At 41.4% G+C, this 20,119-nt stretch overlaps 1 protein-coding gene across 1 annotated transcript; it reads left to right on the plus strand.

Moving 5' to 3' along the window:
• The first annotated feature begins 584 nt into the window (after positions 1-584).
• On the plus strand, positions 585-7,614 carry cdca7a (cell division cycle associated 7a). Its single transcript, XM_058082785.2, has 10 exons — positions 585-786; positions 1,342-1,482; positions 1,555-1,677; positions 3,096-3,305; positions 3,386-3,460; positions 3,566-3,754; positions 3,831-3,959; positions 4,044-4,193; positions 5,542-5,678; positions 5,752-7,614. Exons 1-10 carry the CDS (start codon positions 766-768, stop codon positions 5,783-5,785), a joined length of 1,209 nt encoding a protein of 402 aa, XP_057938768.2. The 5' UTR covers positions 585-765; the 3' UTR covers positions 5,786-7,614.
• Positions 7,615-20,119: the final 12,505 nt, after the last annotated feature.

The raw sequence follows: 20,119 nt of genomic DNA on the forward strand, positions 1-20,119 counted from the left end.
GTCAAAATATCAGAGAAAGTTGAGAATACATTTGTAATATTAGAAAAAATAATGTCAATTTAGTAGTTTCGACTTGAAATATTAAAACAAACATGAGGCAAATTTTTTAAAGACAAATATAAGAAAGAAAACAAAGTTGTAGTTTTTGGAAAATTAGGTTTGGTAAAAAGCCATAATAAAGTCATAACATTAAGGAGAAAAAAAACTAGGATTATTTAAAATGAAAGTTGAAATATTTGGAATATATAAAAGAAGTAAAACAACAGCAAAAATGGTAAATAAAGAGCAAAGCTGATAATAATAATGGCCTTTCCACTTATATGACATCCTTTCATTTTTCACTATGTGGCCACACCCGCTTCAGTAGGAAGGAAATCAACATTTTACCCGCCTTGTATGCAAAATCAAAAGGAAGAAATTCGCGCCACGCCGACACACACGGAAGATAGATAACATTGATTTAATTAAATAAAAATAATACTTAGAGTTAGGTTGTTGTAATGAAAACAATACATGTCCGTGTTATCTGTAATAACCCCTGTGATCAAATTATAGGTCTTCTCTGTCGGGAATGGTAAAAGTTAGATTTTAACGACCGATGTCTTTTTATGCAGCTTCCAGGACTTGCCGGTGGCGCGGGAAATGAACTCAAAGTAGCGCGCGCTGTGAGGGTCAGACGAGCATTGTTCACTGTTGGAGCGAACAGCGAAACTTCTGGCAGGAAAAAAGAAAGAAAGAAAGAAAGAAAGAAAGAAAGAAAGAAAGATGCCTTCCACACGTTCACAGGTAAGAACCTTTTTTTTTTACCCTTCGTTTGTTGCTCTTATTGTTAATGTATGTACGTGACCACCATATAGATTGTTTAAAAAGCACAGCTATGCACAAAAGTGAATTTAACATATGAAGTAATGAAGTATTTAACATGACAAACGTCGCCTGTAATGAGCATTTACATACAAAGTACACTCAAATGTTTTACTAGTTTGTACAATGTGCACATAGCAAACAACAATATTTTGAATTTGAATGAATGACAACTAGCATTACATTGAAGTGTGGTTCAATATTATTTCAATTGGTAAATAAACAGAAAACGTATTTAATGTCTATACACTTCTAAGCAACATTTTTACGTCATATTTAATAGTCTGCACACTTTTAATGTGCCAATATTTGTTATTTAAGCTAGCTCTCAAGTACCGTTTTGTGATATTTAAAAGGCTACTCGGCCCTAATGTAGCGTATTTGCAGGGTTTAGCATGCTAATAGCTAGCATGCTAGTTGACTTGGATACATTCAAGTCATAGAAGTAACGTATATACTTTCTCAACTCTTCAACAGAGCGCCGCAGCCCATCTTCCCGCCACCCGGATGAGTTTGAGAAGCTTCCGCAGCGTCCCTCTGGTTACCATGGAAACATCATCCTCTTCCTCCGACGACAGCTGCGACAGCTTTGGTTCTGATGGAGGCTTTGCAAACACGGTGTGTAGCATGTTGTCAGCAGTGTGTATCTGCAGTCATGCTAACGGTTTATTTGTTATCTTTTTTATTTAGAGGAGCAGCTCTCGACTGTCGAGGCAGATGGCGGCCAAGCAGAAGGTTCTGAAGAGCACCGTGGAAGAAGATGCTCGCACCGGGTTTGAAGATGAGCTCATGAACAGTCAGATGAAAGCCATGGTGAGTTAGAAATGGACGTACAAAATCAGTGGCGGGCGACCTCAATGGCGGGCGCATCAATAATATACTAATAATAATAATAATAATACTGACACCATACGTCTACACTACAACATCATCATCATCTCAAACTCAATTTACTTGCGGGCCACTGGAGTTTGGGTCTGGGCAAGACTGGGCTCAGGTTTTCCAAAAAAAACAAAAAACGCATTTATTAAAAACAGAAAAATGAATAAACTTTGCTTTGGTTTTGATTTTCTACAAGAAAAGCTCTGATAAAACATTCCACTGTTCTCAAATATCTTAATTTTTATTTTTCTGCACAAAATAAGATGAAAAATAAATAAACAAATCAAGAATAAAGAATAATCGGTAATAAATAAATATAATAATAATGATAAAAACCACATATAGTTGGTGGGTAGACAAATTATTTTTTCAGATTAAAATGAACAAAGCATTATTAGAGCCCTGTAGACATGACAAAACACGACTATAGTCACATTTATACTCTTTTTATTTACAACATATTGCGCAACTGCAGGGTCTTGAGACACATGCTAACTCGCAAACTAGAGAGCTAGCGACCTAAACGGTAGCCTTCACGTTATTTTCTTTAAACTTAAAAAGCCAAAAACTTACCACTTCCACACGGATAGGGAGGATATCTATTAACAGTTATTTAACCTTTAACATGAACATTAATCAAAGGTAATAATTTTTTCTGGGTACATGATACCATACAGCATCCATATCAAACTTGCGCGGGCCGCACTAACATTAAACTTTCATATCAAGGCGGGGGCCTCAAACGAGTGTCCTGCGGGCCACATTTGGCCCGCGGGCCGCGTGTTTGAGACCCCTGCCGTACAGGCTCCTCTTCCGTGGTTTATTGATGGTCGGCAAGCAACGTTTGGTGCACATGAGTGGCGGTGCTGTAGTCAGCCCAGACACAGTTGGTGTCAGAAGTGGGATGGCTAGTCGGACAAAGGGTACCCGTCTCCCGTGCTGCACCAGGCCCCGCTGTCTCGCCATTTGGCGCCAGTCGTTGCGGAAGGCGAGGGAGTACCCTTCGTCCGACTGGCCGTCCCACTTCTCAGGTGCATGGAAGTCACTACTATGTGAAATTGGATTGGTTAAAGAAAGAGCCTCATTGCTAATAGTGTGGAAGCGACATGGGCCAGCACTCCTGATTCTGAAGGCCCTGTGGGCAGATTACATTGACATAGCAACACATGATTGGATAAGAACTATCTAACATACACATACATGCAGTCATAGTTCCTGAAAGTAATACTAGAATATATACTGTTTACTGTTTAGGCCTTCAAAAAGGGCTTTGCAGGCCCTGGCCACCCGCCACAAGTATGTTTCAGGATTTGGAAAGTTCCAACGGTAAAAACTGTCTCGCTTCCCAGAAAGTCGATCCTGACTCTCAGCCTGCGAGGTGTGGCCGCAAGTCCCGCCTCCTGAAGGTGGCCATGAGCTTCCCGGCTAAGAAGGCGGGCTCTCAGAAGAGACCGGCATCGGAACCCCTGGTTCCGCCTCCAGCGGTGACGTCTGAGGAGGAAGACGAGGACAACTTCATGGCCAAGAGATCCCTGAATATTAAGGAGAACAAAGAAATGGTAGAGAAGATTCTCATAGTTTGACGTGGTCTTTGAAGTGGTCTTTTCTTTTGGTCTGACTCGTTGTTTTGATTTGCTAGCTTGCTAAGCTGATGGCGGAGCTGAACAAAGTACCTGGGCTCTTCCCGAAAACGGCCATGTCTGCACATGCCACGGTAATACACATAAGCCCCTCCCACTTCTCCATACTGGCACTGGTCACTAGGTGGCAGTAGTGTTACTGTAATGTTTGTCCGTATCTCAAACGTTTGCCTTTTCAGCCCCGACGAGCTCCTCGCCGTTCCGTGCCTGAAAAACAACGGCGGAACCCCGAGCGCCAGTCCCGTCCCCACACTCGCTCCCGCACTATGGTGCATGGGCCGCCCAGCCCCACGCCAGAGGAGGACGAGATTGAGGACAAGTTCAGCCTGGTTCGCCGCAGCCGCTACTTTGAGGAAGTGGAGGATGCGGTGAGCTTCCTGCTGGCGTTGTTGTTGTTGTTGAAGTCCACTTTATTGGTGCTCATCGTCTGTATTTGCCGCGCAGCCCCGTCGCCGCTCCTTCAACGGCAGCAAGGCTTTGCCTCACGTGGTGCGACCCGTGGACGAGGTGACGGAGGAAGAACTGGAGCGTATTTGCGACAACGTGCGGGAGAAGGTGTACCACACGGTCAACGTACGGTCCCCAGAAGCTCCCGTGTGTCTCCGCGGACATCCCAGCTCGTGGTTAAAGCCTCGTCTCTCTCTCTCTCTGTTGCAGGGCAGCACGTGTCATCAGTGCCGCCAGAAAACAATCGACACCAAAACCAACTGCCGCAATCCAGAATGCGTCGGCGTGAGGGGTCAATTCTGCGGCCCGTGCCTTCGAAACCGCTACGGCGAAGAAGTACGAGATGCTCTGCTTAATCCGGTCAGTTCCAAAAACGTCTTCACTTCCTTTGCAAAGAAAGAAAACAAGCTCGTTTTGTGAGTTTAAACAAAATAGCCATGGAAATATTTCAGTAGGAAGAGTGGTTAGCGCACAGGCCTCACAGCTAGCAGACCCGAGTTCAATTCCCCCTCTGCCATCTGTGTAGAGCGACCCTCGTGAGGAAAAGCGGTAGAAAATGAATAGTTATACCTAATAATTATACCTTTTGAACACCATTAGAGCCCTCCAGACCTGAAATAACACCCCTATAGTCACATTTGCACTCCTATTACCCAATATAATAGATATAATAAGAGAAAATAAGACTCTAGCTAAGACTAGCATTGAGAGAATTTCCTGCATTACTTCCTGTGATTGGCTGGCCACCAGTCCAGGGTGTACCCCACCTCACGCCCGAAGACAGCTGGGATAGGCTCCAGCACCCCTGCGACCCTCGTGAGGAAAAAGCGGTAGTGAATGAATGAATGAATGAATAAACAAAATAGCCATGGAAATATTTAGAGTGGCTAGCGCACAGGTCTCACAGCTAGCAGACCCGAGTTCAATTCCCCCCTCTGCCATCTCTGTGTAGAGCGACCCTCGTGAGGAAAAGCGGTAGAAAATGAATGAATAGTTATACCTAATAATTACACCTTTTGAACACCATTAGAGCCCTCCAGACCTGAAATAACACCCCTATAGTCACATTTGCACTCCTATTACCCAATATAATAGACATAATAAGAGAAAATAAGACTAGCTAAGACTAGCATTGAGAGAATTTCCTGCATTACTTCCTGTGATTGGCTGGCCACCAGTCCAGGGTGTACCCCGCCTCACGCCCGAAGACAGCTGGGATAGGCTCCAGCACCCCTGCGACGTGAGGATAAGTGGTAGAAAATGAATGAATGTTTAAATATAAAAATTTATTCTAACATAAATTGGTAATTGTGGTAATGTGAAAGAAAAAAATAGGGATGGAAAAAATGAAAAATAAATGAAAGTTATTATAAATTCACAATAAATAAAATAAATGATTTTTTCATTAAAATGAAATAAAATATAATAAAACATGAATTTACAGATTTATGGCTTATAAATGTATTAACTAATCATTAATAATAAATTATGTATATTAGGATTATTATAATGATTAATAAACTATAGTAATTAAAATGCCTAATTATTTACATATGAGCAGATTTTTTTTTAAATTAAAAACTAGTGAAAAAAAATAAAAATGCTTGTTTAAATATTAAGATATCATTTTTCATATGTATGCCACACAATTGGAGCATACAGTTTCGGTCCGTACTCATCTGACTCGTGTCTGATCCGGCCCCGACAGGAGTGGCGCTGCCCGCCATGCCGGGGCATCTGCAACTGCAGCTTCTGCCGCGCCAGAGAAGGCCGCTGCGCCACGGGAGTGTTGGTCTACCTGGCCAAATATCACGGCTTTGACAACGTGCACGCTTACCTGAGAAGGTGACTGGATGCTGAATGTATTATTATTATTATTATTATTATTATTATTGCTAACACTATGATTTGTTTGCAGCTTGAAGCAGGAGCTGGAAGGCATCAGCGAGTGATCAGGAGCCCGTGGAGTCTAACTAGCAGCAACGCTTACTGACATCGCTCGTAAGGATGGATTGATCGTTTATTGATCATCTGGGACAATTCAATGTTGATGATCCTTTATGTTTTATTATGGTAAAAAAAAAAACTTGGGTCTGATTCTTTATCCCAAGGATAAAAATGTACAACACAATGTATGGAAAAAGGAACGCGTAGGAATGCTAACATGGACATGCTAACCTACCACATTTACGTCGATGTCAGTTTTACTGCCAGATGACGTCACAGTCTTTCAGGTTTGACCAATCCGATTCCAAAATGGCAGACATCAATTAACTACCGATTAATCATACTCAACCATTTTTATTTAGTTCAATGGGTAGCCATCAGCTGGAAACGACTCAATAAAATATTGATTGATGACTGTATCATATACAAAATATATTGATGAGCAATAGTTAACCCTTCACAGATTTTTTAAAAAATATATTAAACATGTTTTTATTTTTTTTTTTGCTTTTTCACATTTTTTTGACAAAATTGTTCAATCTAAAAGATTAACTATCAATTAATCTATGCTAGATTTCCACTTTTGCTGATAGTGATAAAGTTTCAAACGTATCAATGTTTTTATTATTTAGTGAAAGATTTTTTTTTCACATTAAAATCTTTTTTTATTTATTTTTACACTTATTTTAGAATTTTTGTCTTTTTTTCCCGAAATGATTGAATGTGGGTAACTAATGCGCCGTAAAAATATCTCTTGTCTCCAAACCCTCCTTTAGTTTGCCATTAATATTCTCTCATTTCAGATCAACCTTTGCGATAAAAGTCTTATAATTATTGCGTTTTATCAACTCCAGAACCCTGCCTTCTCTCTTCCATTGCCACTGTTCACTCGCCCTGCACGCTAGCAAGTTAAATAAAGGTAGAGCTACTCATGATGAACAGATGATGAACAGTCGGGTACCGCACACAACTACGGTGCGTTTAAGGGCCGGTACATAATCTCAATGCTTGACAAAAAACATGATCAGTGAAGCATGAATATTGCATGCTGTACATTTTACTAGTATTATCATACATAAATAGTATATGTATATAAACCCTGCCTGCTTTTGAAATGTTTTTTTTTTTTTTGACCAAAAGTCTGCTAATTTGCGTTGTGTTCAGGGCTCAACTACTGTGTAATGTTTAAACTTTGAAACACTGGTTGCTTTATTTGGTTAGGAAAAGAATAACAGGTGTAAATATTATGTATATTGTATATTATCTTGATAGTAAATAGATGTTGTACAGTACCGCTGTGCTTTGCTTTGTTTTAAATGTAGTCTGAACCTCGTTTACTTGCAAATCAGCGTAAATGTTCGAGACATGTTAGCTTTAGCGGGAAGGGGGTGTCCTGCGGAAGGGCACGTGCAGGCGGGGGTCCAATGCTGGGTGTGATGTGATGTGATGTACTGTAGCGCTCATATCTCCTTCATTAGATAACCGTCGCTAATGGCGTGGAAACAATTAGCGCAGCCTAATGGCGCTCATGTACCTGTAAATCATCTCCCAGTTCGCTCTGGATCATTTTGTGCTCACGGGTGTGTTTCTGGAAGCGAGATGACTGGACTTGAACCCGTCTGGCTGCTGGAAATACTTCATTCAAATACTCGCCGGGTCATTTCTGGTGTACAGTAGATGTTGAGTATTTTTCACAACCACGACTTGCAGGCCGTGAATGTGGGATGGCGAACGTGCAGGGATTCATTGTGATGCTTCTTTCCTGTGTTTATTGTTGTTGGTATACTGTATGTTACCACATACTGTACATTTTCATTAAAGTCATGACCTTTGACCATCAGCTGATATTTATTTATTATACAGTAGATATAAACAACTAGTCACACTGTGGTACATTCTAGCGTCTTCCTGATAATAGTTTTCATATTTCTTTTTTCAAAACTAGTTCCCATTAATTTGCTGGCAAAATATTAATTTTAATTAATATTATGTATGATGAGGTGTAACATGCTGTATGCTTTCAAATTTTTCTATACAATATTTACCTTTTTTATTTATTTGAATTTTATTTTTTTAATTTTGTGATATTTATTTTTGTATTTATGTTTCAAAATTTCCCTCACATTTCTATTTGATTATTTATTTTATATATATTTGTTTACATTTCGAAAACTCTTTAACATATGTATATCTTTTTTTTAATTATTAAAAATTATTTTATGTTTTTTAAATGTTAAAAGATCAAATTAATGTTTCCATATTTAAACATTTTAAATTAAATTACTGTAGTCTATTGAAAGTATTTTATATTAATTTTACATTTTATATTATGACTAGGTATTATTTGGACAGTCTAGCTGGAAATGACATTGAAAGGTCGTTACATCTTGTATAGGTGGTATTGATAAACAATATTTACTTTTTTTATTCATTTGTATTTTATTTTTTGAATTTTGTGGTATTTATTTTTGTATTTATGTTTCAAAATTTCCCCCACATTTCTATTTAATTATTTATTTTATATATATATTTTTTATATATATTTTGAAAACTCTTTCACATATGTATATCTTTTTTTAATTATTTAAAATTCTTTTGTTTTCATATTTTTTTAATGTTGAATGAAAGATCAAATTAAATATGTTTCCATATTTAAACATTTTAAATAAAAATATTGTAGTCTATTGAAACTATTTTATATTAATTTTAGATTTTATATTATGACTAGGTATTTGTACATTTTAAAAAATGTAAATAATTTACAAATATTCTTATTTCATTTTTAATATTTCATTCACATTCCATATTTTTATTTATATATTTTATTCTTGTATTTATTTATTGAAAAGATTCATGTCCCTGATCTTCCGGCCATTTTGAGTCAGGAATGTAGTAGGAATCATTTGGGTGGAATTATGAAAATGTCCAAAAGAATGTCGAGTCTTTGAATAATTGGAATGAAATATGACATGTTTCCATATGTAATTGATGCTGACAGACAGTAAAATTGGAGCCAAATAAGACAACAGTCATAAGTTGGCAAAACTATGATTAGTATAATAAGGCCGCACTTGAGAACGGCGCTGCTGTATGAAATAGAAATGATCTTCCACTTTGGGGTGATGAATATTTGGCCAAGTAATTGTTTACAACGCTGCAGCATTGCGCTGATCTGCTAATCAGGCTATGAAATACAATATTTATTCATTAGAGCAGATTTAATGAGGCCTTGCGGTGCTAATTATGAAAACCAGCGTAGCAGTAAATGAGCAGCGTGGGGCGGCGGGGTACCACTAAACGAGGGACGGGGGTGTCAGGGTTGTGATGGAGTGGCGGGGAGGGGTGGGGATGGGGGGGTGGTGCTTGAAGTGGGCTCTGTCATGGCGACTGAGCAGTCGATGTCGCCATACATCACCTGACCCGCAGACAGGTCACAGATGGTCCCCCCCCCATCCCAAAGCATCATGGGAGGGGCTTCAGGCGCCATCTTTTCCATCCAAACTGATCTACTGTCAGCCGTGCATCTGGAACAGGTTTCTTTTCTTATTTGTATGCGAGGGTGGAGATAAGCGGCGTAAAGATTTGGATTGACTGATATTTTCATTACGGCTGCACGGGGAACGCGGGGACTGCTAATTTGTTTTCCGAGACCTGCAGGTCTGGCTGATTTTTAGCCATGGATAAATGCAACTTTGGGGCACAATCACAATCTTTGGGTCAAAATCAGCGGAGTTATTATTTAAAATCAGACTAACAGGCCTCCGCAATAAACACCTTCCAGGATTAATGCTTTTAGAGAGTTGCTTGTTCTTACTCATTTTTTTAAGGATACAGGGAAAGAAAAACATTTTAAAACCTCAGTTTGAAGCACGGCAACTTTTCCTCAGATCGTAATCCCTCATTTATCGCTGTTAATTGGTTCCAGACCTGAGCATCATCAGTGAATTTCCTTATTTAGAAATGGAACATTTTAATTATGATGTCCTAATTATACCTTGGGCGGCATGGCGGTCGAGTGGTTAGCGAGTGGTTAGGAGACCAGGGTTCAATTCCACCCTCGGCCATCTCTGTGTGGAGTTTGCATGTTCTCCAGTTTCCTCCCACATTCCAAAAACATGCTAGGTTAATTAGCGACTCCAAGTTGTCCATAGGTATGAATGTGAGTGTGAATGGTTGTTTGTCTATATGTGCCCTGTGATTGGCTGGCCACTAGTCCAGGGTGTACCCCGCCTCTCGCCCGAAGACAGCTGGGATAGGCTCCAGCACCCCCTGCGACCCTCGTGAGGAAAAGCGGTAGAAAATGAATGAATGAATAATTATACATTTGAACACCATTAGAGCCCTCTAGACCTGAAATAACACCCCTATAGTCACATTTGCACTCCTATTACCCAATAAAATAGACATAATAAGAGAAAAAAAGACATAACAAGGGCGGCACGGTAGTCGAGTGGTTAGCGCGCAGACCTCACAGCTAGGAGACCAGGGTTCAATTCCACCCTCGGCCATCTCTGTGTGGAGTTTGCACGTGCATGCGTGGGTTTTCTTCTCCGGTTTCCTCCCACATTCCAAAAACATGCTAGGTAAATTGGCGACTCCAAATTGTCTGATTGTGAGTGTGAATGGTTGTTTGTCTATATGTGCCCTGTGATTGGCTGGCTACCCAATCCAGGGTGCCCGAAGACAGCTGGGATAGGCTCCAGCACCCCTCTGCAACCCTCGTGAGGAAAAGCGGTAGAAAATGAATGAATGAATAATTATACCATTGAACATCATTAGAGCCCTCTAGACCTGAAATAACACCCCTATAGTCACATTTGCATAGAAAACCTGTTTATGACCTTCTCATTATGTTTTTTTTTACATTATTAGTGCCCTCTAGCCATGAACTAGCACCCCTATAGTCCATAGTACACTACCAAATATCATTACATCTTTGAATGTATCTTATATTAGTAATTTGCTTCATTTCAGACCTGACTGTGATTAGTGTATTTGGGCAAATTGTAACTCATTATTTATAAATTGAATATTTTGCTTGTTAGAGCTGTTTATAACCTTCAAAATGTGCTTTTTTAAAACATTATTAGAGCCCCCTAGACATGACATAACACCCCTATAGTCAACCTTTCATCATATTACAAATTACAGCAGATATAATAAGAGAAAATAAGACAAAATATAGACTCACAGGGGTTACCATTGGGAGAATTCCTGTACTTCCTATTATTGAATCAATGTAACATTGCTGACACCTAGTGGCCGGTGTATAATACCACATATCTTTGAATGCGTCTTCTTCAATTAGACAGCCTAAATACTTGATATAGTGTAACTGGTTATACGTCCTGTGGTCCGGGTGCTGCCCTCCTCTCATCCAAAGTCAACTGGGATAGGCTCCAGCACCACAGGTGACCTTGAACGGGATCAACGCTAGAAAATGAACATTTGAGAATGAAAGCCAAAGTCCAGAATGTTTATGTTGCCCTCCAGCAGGGTGTGAGCATCCTGAGAGGAGGGCATGCCGTGCATTGGTTAGTGGGTAGAGTGGGTAAGATTGGCAGGAGGCCGCTAACACCAACCCCCCCCCCCCCCCCACAGCTTGCAATGTGATGGAAACAGCACTCTGCTCCTGACGTCTCGCTGACATTATCACAAGCAAAGAGGCGCCTGCACTTGTTCCATCTCACAGGAAATTGCCAAGTCACCCTCACAAAGGAAACGGTGCCAAGTGCACTCGCTGCTGCTTTTAAAAGGAAAGTGTGATAAAGTGAAATACACAATTGCTGATGGGGGTGGGGGGTGGGGGGTGGGTGGAGAAGGGCATTATAGGCAGCTAGCAGTGTGGCCAAAGAAAAGTCATAGAAATAAACAACAATAAAGAACTGTTTTCAGTCGATCAATTAATAAATAAATGGCTTTAAACGAGAACTATGATGCTTTTTCTACTTTTCTGACCTATAAATGTAGTTAGAATGTTGTATTCCGGTGTTAAACCATGCCAACGTTTTAGATCATGAGGTTTGCACATTTAGAAGTGAGCCTTGGAAAAAGTTTGGATGACTCAAAACGCTCGGTTTCAGGGGGGCGTGGTAAAACTGGACGTTTGTGATGTCACAGAAGGACAGGCGTCCTTATATGGGCATGGCACTTTCTCTGTGTTTACAGTGTTAGCAATGCCTCCTGGAAGTGTTTCTTTGGGTTTAAGCTACAGTTGTTTACAATTCCTAGCAAAGCAAACATCAAGCAGAAGTGGTTGGAGTTTCTGATTTCCCTTCCAGCAAAACGCTAAAATGCTAAAGCTACTTACCAGAGACGTCTTGAAATAACCTCTTTTCTTGATATACCTGGGACGGTCCAGTCTCTACTTCTATTTGGGATTCAACACATATGGCTGTATGTTAAACATGGAAATTAAAAAACTAAACACTATTTACTATTAACTCCTATAACGTTGGATTTAGCATGTAGCTGCACAACGGACACACCGGAAGTCCTACTAAGCACTTGGGAGTGTGACCAATTAAAGCAAAGTGGGCGTGCTTGGAGGCGGGCCGTGGGTGGAATACATTAAAACAGACTGTTTTTGCGGGAAGCACGGAATACAAAGAAATATGTCTGGAATAGGTGCAGATTCTGGAAGATCTAGAAAGGTTTATCATGTGTAGCGGCTGATTACTAAAGGGAGAAAGGTAGAAACAAACTTTTTTTTCCTGATGAAAGATGAGAGTCTAATCTTTCTTTTGGTATATACCATGTCTATACAGCCCAAGGACACAATATTCAATATTATTGATAATAATATTGTGCCTTGAAAATTAGTGAGAACCATCAAAAATGGCTGGAATCGAGTTAATATTGTTATTTATTTTATTTTTCTTTTTTAATGTACTGTATATATATATATATATGGTGCCATAATATGGCGCCCGAGGCCACCCCTGAGGCCACCACATAGTACACATACAAATAAATACCCCCCCCAAAAAATATAATATATATATAATAAATAAATGTTTAAATTATTATTTAAATTATTACCCCCCAATACCCCCCCCCCCAAAAAAATATTTATTTGTATTTGTATGTGGTGGCCTCGGGCGCCATATTGGCTCGGGCCGCCTCCGCCTATGTCATTTCTGGAAGAGCTCAGCACGTGCCCGACTGCGGCCTCCACTTTAAAGCTAATAATAAAATCACTTGTTCATTCCCAAGCCGTGTTTATTTAGGACTGCAGTTCTCCGTGTCGCCTAACGGGGGAGCTCTAACACAGGCCACTCCTGTGCTAAAAGTTCCATGACTGGTTACCGTGATTGCGGTATGGCTGACACAGCTGTTGTTAAACAACGATAGACAATCGATACTTTGGAAAGGAGGACATTATAGTGAAAGTTCCAGGCCGGCACTTGAAACCGGGGGGAGGTTGGAAGAGGACATTGTAATTATTACCAGGGGAACACTGGGCCAACATCTGTAAATCTATCCTTGCCTCCAAGCAGATCTGCTACATTGGATTGATTTTATTGAGATCATAGGCCATAAATGGGGCATGGAGGGGCTTACGGCCTGGATATGGTGGCGCTCATGCGCTTCATTAATTTTTGACTTCATTAAAGTCGCTCTCCTTCAGATCCTTTTGTCACACCGGTCATGAATCCCGGATCCAGGACAACGAGGTGGACTGGCGGCTATTGTCTAAACAAGCCAGTAAAATAACAAACCACACGATGATCATAAATAATAACCACTTCAGTCACACTCTTTGCACTCAAGGTCACGTCCAATGAACACCTCAACGTAAGAACACAACAACACTCAACTTAAACCCAAAGAGGCGGCCATTAAGACACTTGGCGCCGTCATTTGAATAAAGGTCAGGTACAGTCTTTAAAGCAGGGGTGTCCAAAGTGCGGCCTGGGGGTCACTTTCAACCCACGGCTGCATTTGACCATTTGAAAAACACAATGTAACAAGAAAAAATAAACCCCAACAAAAGCAAAAATGGAAAAATCAGCTGTCAAAATATTCAACAAAATAAGTACTGTTATGAAAAAAATACATTTTATGAGTAAAAATATTCAAAAGTATTCAAAAAAAGAGACATCATATTTTTAAAAGTGGTATTATTATGAGGAAATGAGGTTGCAGTACAAATGATAATGTTACAAAAATAAAGTCAAAATATCAAAAGGAATAGAGTCACAATTATGAGAAGAAAAGTTTAAATTTTGGGAAAATTCACGGCAGAAATGAGCAAGAATATGATATATTCATGCATAAATTACAATAAAATATAAAGGTTTGACTGAATAAGTGCAGAAAATCCAATATTTCACGTATAACAATGAACAAAGACCAACAAAGAAGAAGACTGGATTGCAGCTAGAATGGATTTTTGGATTTTAGAACCGACCCACCAGTTGAGAACCAATAATGTAAAGCATACCCAAGCATGCTACAACATAATAAGCACATTCATGACGTAGGTTCCGCTGGTGTACCTAATGTTGTGTCCAGCGAGCATGTATGAAGGCCAAGCCAGTTCAGACTCAAAGCTGTGGATATGCTCTTGTTGCTCATCTCATGAGCACGACAACAACACACACACACACACACACACACACACGAGACAGCATGAACTCCCTAATATTCCAAATCTGTTTCCACAGCTGTCCCGAGGAAGATGTGTGAGATTGGTCTGTTCCTAAGTGTTGCTAAACGACCATTGCATCATCACATCTGACATCAAACTAAATATCTGCTGACAACATCTATTGTGTAGATATCTATGAGCATGAGAACACACACACACACACACACAAACAGCGAAGAGATAATTAGCACCAGCTAGCACTTCATAATCTTAGGGATTATTTTGCCCACTTGAAAGCAGCACATTGTTAGCACTGTGACGGGCCAGCATGAAAAACACTTGAGTGGATTTGATGTTGTCTCCATAATCTGCATTTAATTCCAAGTGTTCTTCTCTGTTGCCGCTACAATACGAGGCTTTGTTTAGCTAGTTATGCATGTGTTCCACATTTAACACGTGACGTCATCACGGAGTTGAATCTAACAAATAAGGAAGTCTGATATGACGGCCCACTGACTCGGAGTGGAGGTTCCCCCAAAAAGGTGGGATCCCATGATGATAAGGTCTGGAGTAGAGCAGTGTGGACCATCTCTCCACAAGATCCTTGAGGGTATGTGGGAGTTTTTGTCCAACCAGTCTACATGTGTTTTGTGGACTCGGAGGAGGCATCCAACCGGAAGTAATCCATATGGGACCACCTGATTTAGGCGATTGGCTCGGTCCGCATCGAGGGTTGGGTTCTTCCTGGGTTGCCATTTGTCGCAGATTCTGTTCGGTGGACAGGATCTCTAGGTCAGGGGTCTCAAACTCAATTTACTTGGGGGCCACTGGAGCTTGGGTCTGGGTGAGACTGGGCCGCATCAGGTTTTCCAAAAAAACAAACACATTTATTAAAAACAGAAAATTTAAAAAACAAAGGACATGCCAGGTAATTAATTGGCGACTCCAAATTGTCCATAGGTATGAATGTGAGTGTGAATGGTTGTTTGTCTATATGTGCCCTGTGATTGGCTGGCCACCAGTCCAGGGTGTACCCCGCCTCTCGCCTGAAGACAGCTGGGATAGGCTCCAGCATCCCCCGCGACCCTCGTGAGGATAAGCGGTAGAAAATGAATGAATTAATGAAAGATGACAACCGATTAAAAAAAAATAATCCATTTGCTTTGTTTGACTTCAATAAAAGTTTTCTAAATAAATAAATATATACAATACGAAATAAATTCATTCATTCATTTTCTACCGCTTTTTCCTCACGAGGGTCGCGGGGGGTGCTGGAGCCTATCCCAGCTGTCTTCGGGCGAGAGGCGGGGTACACCCTGGACTGGTGGCCAGCCAATCACAGGGCACATATAGACAAACAACCATTCACACTCACATTCATACCTATGGACAATTTGGAGTGGCCAATTAACCTAGCATGTTTTTGGAATGTGGGAGGAAACCGGAGTACCCGGAGAAAACCCACGCATGCACGGGGAGAACATGCAAAACTCCACACAGAGACGGCCGAGGGTGGAATTGAACCCTGGTCTCCTAGCTGTGAGGTCTGCACGCTAACCACTAGACCGCTGTGCCGCCCATAAGAAGTAAATAAATGCCTAAAAAATTAGAATGAATGAATAAATATTATTATCAAGGCTTCCTTCCTAATAAATACTATATTTTTTTCCGAGTCCTCAGTGAAGAACTGTATGGAGTATCCAAGTGGTTTCTAATAAAGAGCCATGACCCCAAAACAATTGATTCTCCTTGTATGAAATGAGGAGTTAGAATAGAGTGGAATTAATCTACAAATTCATTTTTCCGGAGATTCCCCTCGGGCACCCGGAGTAGCTCCCCAGATTTCACTTTTGGGGGATCTAATTCAGCAAATAATCCCAAAGCTATTTTCATTTAAATAACACTTTGCATGGTGTGGAAAGTGTGTGAATAAATATAATTGGCAAAGTGTGAAAGTTAAGCCTGAGGGTGCTTGCTTGCGCTGCGTCGCCGAGGACGTGTCTGGCACCGAGATTGAATTTGTTCTCTCAGAAGTCAAAGGCAGGAAAACAATTAACTGCACATTTGAGTGTGTACCACTTGACACACTTTCTCACCTCACTGGGGCGAGCGTCTGCAGAGACGCCACCACAATGTCATTACCGGCACACGTTCACAAAGACGCCATTGTTATTTTTTTCTTCACATTTTAGAACGTTTCAATTAGGCGGCTGATGGAGATAATAACAAATGTGTTATGCCGTTTCTCCTCTGCAAGCGGCGGCTTTCATTCAGCGTGGCGTCGTCCGTCGTCCAACACGACCAAGTTGGGCAAAGTCTCCGCTCGGAGATGATCAAACAGTCCCGTCACTAATGGCGGCGGGTGACACCAGCGCTGAATACGGATCAGCTTTAATTGTGGCGCCTCTCGCCGCCGCCGTCCGTCAATCCGAGCCTTTGAATCGGCCAAAAGTTGCTCTGCTCCTTCTCTTAAATGTGCTTTTCCAATTAAAAGGCTTTAGAATTCATGATCTTCACTCAAGGTTAAATGGAAGCAGTTATTCCTGTCAGCCAGGTGATTAAAGGCTGCCCACACCGGCTACTTCCTGGCTCAAAGAAATCATCCATTTGGGGTCTTTAGTCATTATATGCGGTCCTGCTATATCAGGCTCTTAATCATCTTGCTCACGTTCAATATTACTCGAGTGTTTTACATATTCAAATGAGTTTGTAGGCCTGATGAGCCACTCCGATGTAACCCTCGACAACAACAGCAAAAATGGAGAAATCAGCAGTAGTTTTACAAAAGCCCCATCATCCGCCATCCTGACATACAGAGTATTACCATCCAGGGGGACGTGGGCATCTGTCCATGGAGGCAGCCACCATAGACATGGACTCCACCTTGGTCGTCTACTCCTAACCGGTCATATGCTGCTTCTTGTTTCCTGGTTAGTACAGATTGGTGTCCTATCACGTTGTTTTGAACAGCGCTGTATTACTACGCTAGAAAAATAGTCCTCTATGTCAGCTGCTGCTATAATAACAATAACAATGATAATATTTGATTAAATGTCAATATTATTTAAGTTGGCGTAGCTGGGAAATTAAACAAAAATCAGCATAAAGACAGGAAATGGAAAAAAAAACAGCCATAATTTTACAAAAATAAAGTCAAACTATGAAGAGGAAAATAGTTGGATTCTAATGAAAAAAATGCCACAATTTGTAATATGAGGAAAAATAACACAGATATTTAAATATTTGAGAAAAGTGAAAAAGTCAAAAGTCAAAGTATTACGGCAATCGAGTCATAATATTATGGGTAGAAAAAAAGTATATAAAGAAAGTTTAAATAGTTGGAAAAAACAACAAAAAAAATAGAAAAATACAGCTTCCAAAAACATGCTCGGTTCATTGGCGACTCCAAATTGTATGAATGTGAGTGTGAATGGTTGTTTGTCTATACGTATGTGCCCTGTGATTGGCTGGCCACCAGTCCAGGGTGTACCCCGCCTCTCGCCCGAAGACAGCTGCGCAACCCTCGTGAAGAAAAAGTGGTAGAAAATGAATGAAAGGATTGCTGCAGGATGGAGGACTGAACCAGCAACATTCAGGTTGCAAAACTGTACTTTGATTTGTCCATCAGTAGGGGGCGCCAAATTAATTTTCAATGGGGAAAATTGTCTCAAGAGAATATCAAAATATGAAATTACATTCATTCATTCATTTTCTACCGCTTTTTCCTCAGGAGGGTCGCGGGGGGTGCTGTCTTCGGGCGAGAGGCGGGGTACACTGGTGGCCAGCCAATCACAGGGCACATATAGACAAACAACCATTCACACTCACATTCATACCTATGGACAATTTGGAGTCACCAATTAACCTAGCATGTTTTTGGAATGTGGGAGGAAACCGGAGTACCCGGAGAAAACCCACGAGAAAACCCACGCATGCACGGGGAGAACATGCAAAGTCCACACAGAGATGGCCGAGGGTAGAATTGAACCCTGTGAGGTCTGCGCGCTAACCACTCGACCACTGTGCCGCTGATAATTGACCGTAATAGATCAGCAGCCCAAAGACAACTGGGATAGGCTCCAGCACTCCCGTGACCCTTGTGAGGAAAAAGCAGTAGAAAATGAATGAATGAATGAATGATCAAACTGGAAGTTTTAAAAACAGGGTTGGCGCTTGAAATCTTTGTTTTTCCTCTGGTAACCACGGTTACCTGCAAAGAAACACTCGGTGAACTCGGTGTCACCAACCTCTTGGGTTGAGAACACTACAAGAACCAAATGTTTCCATACCTGGACTTTCTTCGTGTAGATACAGACTATTGGACCACAGCCAGATGGAGTATATTACACCCACTCTGGGGTTCATAGTAAATAAATAAAGCACTCCCAGCGTAGAGACCATTTGTACTCTAGACGGGGGCCAAACATCAGCAGTTGGTCCCCTTTAAACAAGCCTGAGCACAGGAGAAAATAAATAAAGCCTCCAGCGCTTGGCTTTAATGTATTCAATTAACTGAGGGTCCCTCTGGAGAACATTTGGATAAAGAGACAGCGCATCGCCTGGAGATGAATACGCTCAATGCGCTCATTCTGACGAGCGTGATTGGAAAATCTTCCTCAACAGGTTCTTACTTAATTAAACTTCCCTTCATCCTACTTTGACAGGCTTTCCAGGGAAAATCGGGCAAGGCGTCACATTCAAAGGCGGTGGAAGTTTCGCCACACCGGCGTGTTTTTCATTCATTCATTCATTCATTCGTTTTCTACCGCTTTTCCTCACGAGGGTCGCGGGGGTGCTGGAGCCTATCCCAGGTGTCTTCGGGACTGGTGGCCAGCCAATCACAGGGCACATATAGACAAACAACCATTCACACTCACATTCATACCTATGGACAATTTGGAGTCGCCAATTAACCTAGCATGTTTTTGGAATGTGGGAGGAAACATGTGGGAGAAAACCCACGCATGCACGTGCAAACTCCACACAGAGATGGCCGAGGGTGGAATTGAACCCTTGTCTCCTAGCTGTGAGGTCTGCGCGCTAACCACTCGACCGCCAGGAGGAAACCGGAGTACCCGGAGAAAACCCACACATCCACGGGGAGAACATGCAAACTCCATACAGAAATGGCCAAGGGTGGAATTGAACCCTGGTCTCCTAGCTGTGAGGTCTGCGTGCTAACCACTCGACCGCCGTGCCGCCCTAATTATTTTCTTATTATGTCTATTATATTGGGTAATAGGAGTGCAAATGTGACTATAGGGGTGTTATTTCAGGTTTAGAGGGCTCTAGTGGTGTTCAAAGGTATAATTATTCATTCATTCATTTTCGACCGCTTTTCCTCACGAGGGTCGCGGGGGTGCTGGAGCCTATCCCAGCTGTCTTCGGGCTAGGGGGTACACCCTGGACTGGTGGCCAGCCAATCACAGGGCACATATAGACAAACAACCATTCACACTCACATTCATACCTATGGACAATTTGGAGTCGCCAATTAACCTAGCATGTTTTTGGAATGTGGGAGGAAACCGGAGTACCCGGAAAAAAACCCACGCATGCACGGGGAGAACATGCAAACTCCACACAGAGATGCCCAAGGGTGGAATTGATCCCTGGCCTCCTAGCTGTGAGGTCTGTGTGCTAACCACTCGACCGCCGTTCAATAAATCATACTTTGAGAAAATGGATGTGGACAGGAACCAATTAACCATATAAACGAGGGACAACTGTAAGTTCGCTATTGCTT

Source organism: Doryrhamphus excisus, linkage group LG12 (assembly GCF_037039965.1).
Source record: "Doryrhamphus excisus strain RoL-2023G ecotype Guam linkage group LG12, RoL_Dexc_Guam_v1.1, whole genome shotgun sequence".
Taxonomy (NCBI): Eukaryota; Metazoa; Chordata; class Actinopteri; order Syngnathiformes; family Syngnathidae; genus Doryrhamphus; species Doryrhamphus excisus.